A 6039-nucleotide genomic window follows, 5' to 3' on the forward strand; every position below is an offset into this window, starting at 1 on the left:
TTCATGTTTCTGTCTTTTATTTGTTTCTCTAAGCTTGTGATATTCGTGAATACAGGACAGCTAGTTGAAAACAATACTACCTACGCCCGTGACAGATATTTTCACCTTGTTCTCACCCATCTCACCTGCACTCACCCTAGGCTTAGCTTCTCTCACCCTTAAAAGTAGCAGCTCACTCAGGGCTCATTGCCCTTTTATGCGCGTTAATAATGGTGGCTTAAGTACGGCTGAGCGGACGGGGAGCCCTGTTCTCCACACCCTGTGGTCGTATGTGCTTTGTTATCTAGTCTAATGAGATAAGCGGACAATAAAATCAAAATGTTAGTTCTTATTGCTTATGACTTCGCAGATATCCTCTTTAGTAGTCTTCTAAGGTGTACAAGGCGTCTAATAGCTAGGGCACGCGGAGGAAGATAAAGATGTTCTGCCAACCGAACTTTAGACCTACATAAGGTTCATCATCATAGAATAGAATTGACGTTCAAGATTCCTCCAGTTGATCAGATTCTACTTAATCCAGCATATTATTGTAGAGGAAGTGCTGGTTTATTAGCCTTGTTGCATGAGCTGTTAAGCAGGAAAGGGAGGGGTGTCCAAGAGAGTCTATACTACTGTCTAGATTAGATTCAGCAACACAGTCAAAGTATACTAATACTCTCTTAGATTATCTGTAGACTTGTTAAGCCCGCCCCAAACCAGGAATTGGGTTTGGTTGGACCTTTGAATAATCTCTTGGGTTTGGATATTTTTGACCAACCCAGAGCCAGGCGGGGCAACCCAGGTTGCCTAGAGGCCTAAATAGGTGGGTTGCTGTATTTAGATTATATAACTATATTGAATATAATATATTACCTCTTCGGATTTATCACTCAGGGGTAGGTAGTTCAGTTTTGTAAGTCGACTCTCAGGGTATGACACTTCAACCAAAGTCCGAGTGTTCCCATGGAGACATAAATGATATCCTTAGACTTAATATGACAGTGGGCAGCATGCTTTTGTTGCAAGAATTGTAAAGTACTCTCCATATGTGCGATATATCTGGCTGCTTTGCACCTCATTGAAACGACATGGAAGTACCTAGAATACGCGCAAGACTCAATGCTATTGGCAGTTATGTATTTGCAATCTGCTATGAAATGTATAATTACCTACATAAAAGTAGTCCTCCAACAGCTTTGTGATTCCTTACCAAGGCATGATACCTTGAAATCAACTTGGAGCGCGCCGCGCCGTGGCTGTGCCTGCCCATCACTTCAATCCTGCAATATCCCGGTAATCTTGGCGTACACTCGAGGCTCGGAGTACTGGGTATATCCAATGCCAAAGTCGCGACATATGGCTATGTCCTCAGGTCCTGTATTGTATAGTTCGAAGTCTACTCGCCGAACGAAATACGCGAGCGCCATGTACAGCTCAGCGTACGCCAAACTACGCCGTGAGAGGTTAGCCCTTCTCATACCGTGCGGTACACATCTTAAGTCGAAGTTAGGGTTAAGAGAAAAAGAGAAGGAGAACAGACCTCATCCCCAAACATGCTCGGCTCCCTTTTGTGAAGGGAACCAGGTAGCGGTCGAGCCTTTGGCCAGTCGCTGTCTTGCCGTTGTTGCGAAGCCACCGGTCAGGATCAAATTTCTCTGGGTCTGGGAAAATTGTGGGATTGCGGTGTATCAAAAGCGAGGATGAGCTCATAGGGGTCTGGAACGGTTCAGTAAGTATGTATGTTAGAAGGCAAAGACAGAGCTTACCCCGGGTGGAATAGTGTAGTCTTTGTACATTAATGCCTCATCTGGAGCTACACGAGGAAGGCGAGACACGACAGGACTGGCAATTCGGAGGCTTTCATTGACTGTTGCAACCTATAAGCGGGAATCAATTGTGGTATTCAAGCCAACAACCTGGATACTGGTTGATAGCGTACCAAATAAGAAAGCCGTTCCAGCTCCGGCAGCGTGCATGTGCTTGTTGTCGTGGGGAGCACCTGCTTAATTTCTTCCCTTAGCTGATGCAAAATCGAGGGATTCTGACCGAGATGATAAGCTGCAATGGTCAACGTGCGGCCGGTCGTTTCAGTGCCAGCTCCTAAGACTATCAAGGTTTCCTCCTCTAGCCGCTGTGTACTGCGCTCCTCGAGCGGGAGACTAGGGTCCATCAGACTGTGATACATGGTGTGATTTTTCTTCTCGTCATGGCGTCCTTGAAGAGAATGAACAGCCTCGTTGACAACTGATTTCTGAAAGTCAAACAGTGCGGTCTTGCCTGGAAGGAGGAGACGGCCTATCCAGTCCGGCATCTTGCGCATGATGGGGGCTAGAAAAGGAAAGAATCGATTAAAGTGAAATTGCCCAGTTACTTCAGTCGCAACTGCCCGGATGTCACTGCGAAAGGTCTTGTTTTCGAGAAATCCCCAGATTTTTCCGTAGCAGTAGTAAGTGATGATGTCTGCAGTTAGCGCCGCAAAGGCATCATCAAGCTGCACGACTGTTTGGTCATTATAAAACTCCTTGAAACGCTGCATTAGTGATTCAATGCGTTCTTCAATCATCGGAGTCAACTCCATGACTGAGCGCCGGGAAAAGAAATTGTTCAAGATGGCTCGTCTGAACCGATGGTGTTCGTGATTGACAGTGGTGATCATTGACTCGCGAACAGAGAAACTCGGAGTCCATCTTGGATCCTTCTCTCGTCGGCGGCTGGATGGCGCATAGATTTCCTCATAGAATTCGGGGTCGCTGATATGGACTTCCACCGGGTTAACACGCACGATGGGCCCTGCCAATATATTGATTTAGTCATGGATCAACACGGCTATTGGCTAGATATACCATATTTGCGGTGCATTTCCTCGATTCGGAACAGAAATCTCCCGGAACGGCAAACATCGTAGTAGAATTCGTACAGACTGCTAATAGCCGCCAATTTTGGCCCAGGGATATGGCTGAGCGGATGGAAGTACAAACGGTAGACAGCCCTAGCCAGCAGGAAGATACTTAGTCCCAGCAAAACAAGCCAGATGAGGAAGGCATTCATCGTTGCAATAAGTAGGTGTTTGTTCTCAAGACTGCGATAACCTACGAGGAAATCAAGGAGGCGGGAACTTTAGAAGGACTAGTCCTCAAGCTGCTTCTTTATACCAAGAAAGGGGTCCTTTCAAGCTACATCCTGGATATTGGCAACCCCTCTTTCCCACACAGTATCAGCACGTCAAGACGCATGCCTGAAGCATACTTATGCACGCACGGGAAGATATGCTAGGATCTATAGCAGACATACTAGATTAGGAGGCAATAGGCCACACTCTTAGACGATCCCTGTCGAACCTGGCGCTTTCATTTGCTCAGAGTGTTTGCATTAGGCGTGACAGCCGAAATGATATCCGCGAGGCTACCATGTATTTGCTCCATGAATGTCGTAGTATAGTCAAATTAGTCTGCACACCCCAGCTCATAGTATATTAACGGTCAACTATAGTTTTGAAGGGTCAAGGTATTTACCTAGCTGCATGCCTAGAAAAAAGAACTTGTCATCAGCTCATGGTGGCATTAATTATCTTCGCGGACGGCTTCCTATGATGATAAAATGTCTCAGGCAAGTGCTGGAATTCTAGTAACCATTTTTTCGCACCACATCTCCTACCAAACTAAATATTGAAGACAAGCTGCCGTCATATCCTTGTACATCGCACCTCTATTTTGCATTCATGCTAGTCAAGACACTTGAAGAGCTCCTTTACCCCTCACAGCAGTGTTAATAGAAAAGACGTGCTAAAGATTCCTATCGCAGCGACTAAGGGTAACCTCTCATGCTTCAGACCATGGACACTCCATTAGCTGACCTATTATATGCTCCGAGTCCCCAATCGTGACATCTGACTAGGTATGAAAATCCACCTGATCAGTGTCTCGCAGGGTAAGCGTCTTTTGTTGCAGATAAATATGATACCTACTAACGCAAGAGCTCTTGGATACATGCATACCCCGCCTCGCTTAACATGGGTGAGGTTGATGAAATACTAACATTGCGGGTGATGCTCATCGTCACTGAGTTCCTCCGCCCATTATTGGTTTGGATAGTGAGTCCAGAGCCCCTGTCCGTACAAACATATATATTGATTTCTGCATACAACCTAACAGTGACACCAGGAGGACTTGGCTAAGCACCTTATCCATCCTGGTCGGTCAGCTTCCCCGCTTAAGGTCTACTGTTAGGGCTAATGCATTTGTCAGGCTCAATAGCCTTCTACATTACTCCGGGATAGCGCGGCAGAACTTGCTTATATCAGACGGCTGATTGGTCCGTCTGACTTCTCCAATCACTTCCTCCATCTACCCAAACCAGTTCTTTCTATCGAACTTCCCACTCAGCCAAAAATGGCTAACCCTCCTTGGAGAGCTAAGTTCTGACTAATATACTGGTTGTCACTTTCCTTATCTTATGATTTGGGGTTCACTTTCATACTAATCCACCAAATCACATTTGGTCTGACTATCCATTATTACTTCCTGGTGGCCTTCATGCGGGACTGCCGGTCTTGATCGCGAACCCAAATTTTAAACAAGTCATTTGCGACATCGTCTTCCACCAGAGTGGTAATTTAAGAAGTAGTGTGTGCACAGAAATATAAGAAATCTTTCCGGGGGACGAGTAGCATTTTCTTAAAGGTACTTGTGGGCTGGGTTTCCAAGCCGTGCCCGCTAACATCTCGGCTGGAGTACCTTGACCGTTGTGCGGAAACAACCAAGAAACCCGGCGCCAATAGAGAGAGCGGACTAAGTTACAGGATAAGCGAATCACTCAACATGCGTTGCTGCAAGGTTCCGAATGCAAACCCTTTGCTGACTGAAAGTTACTTCGTGGGAGCCTCGTGATCGTGTAGGGCCATTTTCATCGGCTGGACAGCTGCCAAGCGGGCTGACGAGCTATGTCATGAATACTGTGATTGAGTCAGGGTGGGTAGGCACCGTCATTTGCCAAGTCGACATTATTGAGGCATGGCGCGGGAAACTGCAATCTATAGTGGATTGTCGTGTAGGGCTCTCGGTGCTGATTCGACTGCCCCAACTGACCCTCATGTTGAAGTTTCGCGAATAGAGACCTTGACAGTTATAGAGGGTGTGAAAAGTCGCTCCAGAGAGAGAATTCCAGAATCTCTGTGTAGTCTGCACTTTCTAAGTTGGAGTTTTCCTTTCTGTCAATCAGAGCCTTCTTCCATAGGGACAAGTCAATGAAAACAAGCCATGGGAGGCACCCAGAGCCTACCTCATTCAGAACATCCCAATATGCCAATATTCGCAATATCCGCCCTTACTAAGATGATAGCCTGAGAAAGCCGTGAAAAACACTGTTGTCTCTCTCCTTACAGCCGGGTTGCTCTCGTCGTCTTCCTCTAGTCTGGTTGCCAAGATAAGGTCGACAAGCTGTGGTATACTCCTCAGGTTTTTTAAGTGGCCCAAAGTCATTACAGGTTTGATACACTGGTCATGCTGTCAAATCAATCCAGTAAGTCATGGATTTTTTCAAGCTGAGAACCGGTGAAATCAGCAAGCACAGTTGGATCCTCAAATGGGACCATGATATTTTCAAGCCTTGTATCCAGACAGCCGCCTGTGTTTAATATCGCTGATGGGGGAAAGGCCAAAGACAAACTTACGCGTATGAACTATCCTGCATTCTCTGTAAAAATGTTCAATGCCAGTAAGCAGAGCACAAATGTACCTTTCAATAAGGGGCAGTGGCATCGTTCTCTGGTCAAAGCGCTGCTGATACATCGACAATGGCTTCCTTATAGGCAGATACACAAGACATAAAGCCATTGACAGCTACCTGGCTATAACCTGAATTACTGGGAGCTAGCCTTCAAGGTCACCAAAATGGCATATCCCTCTCCTGTCACCACGGAGCGGCCGACCTAGACTAGATGAGCATAGCCAGAGCAGCGACCTACGACAACTACCAGCGAACACCATTTGCCGTCTAATGGACATAATTAGAGGGACAAAGTGAAGATTTATTGCAAGCGAGTGAGCGAAACATAAACTAAAG

General features: G+C 46.3%; 1 protein-coding gene across 1 annotated transcript; it reads right to left on the reverse strand.

Moving 5' to 3' along the window:
- Nucleotides 1–1240: 1240 nt before the first annotated feature.
- On the reverse strand, nt 1241–3027 carry BDW70DRAFT_167843 (cytochrome P450; the record flags this gene model as incomplete). Its single annotated transcript, XM_073742327.1, has 5 exons — nt 1241–1428; nt 1520–1695; nt 1746–1856; nt 1919–2769; nt 2823–3027. 5 exons carry the CDS (start codon nt 3025–3027, stop codon nt 1254–1256), a joined length of 1518 nt encoding a protein of 505 aa, XP_073590603.1. The 3' UTR covers nt 1241–1253.
- Nucleotides 3028–6039: the final 3012 nt, after the last annotated feature.

The sequence above is a fragment of the Aspergillus foveolatus genome, assembly GCF_047715535.1.
Source record: "Aspergillus foveolatus strain CBS 279.81 unplaced genomic scaffold BDW70scaffold_205, whole genome shotgun sequence".
Taxonomy (NCBI): Eukaryota; Fungi; Ascomycota; class Eurotiomycetes; order Eurotiales; family Aspergillaceae; genus Aspergillus; species Aspergillus foveolatus.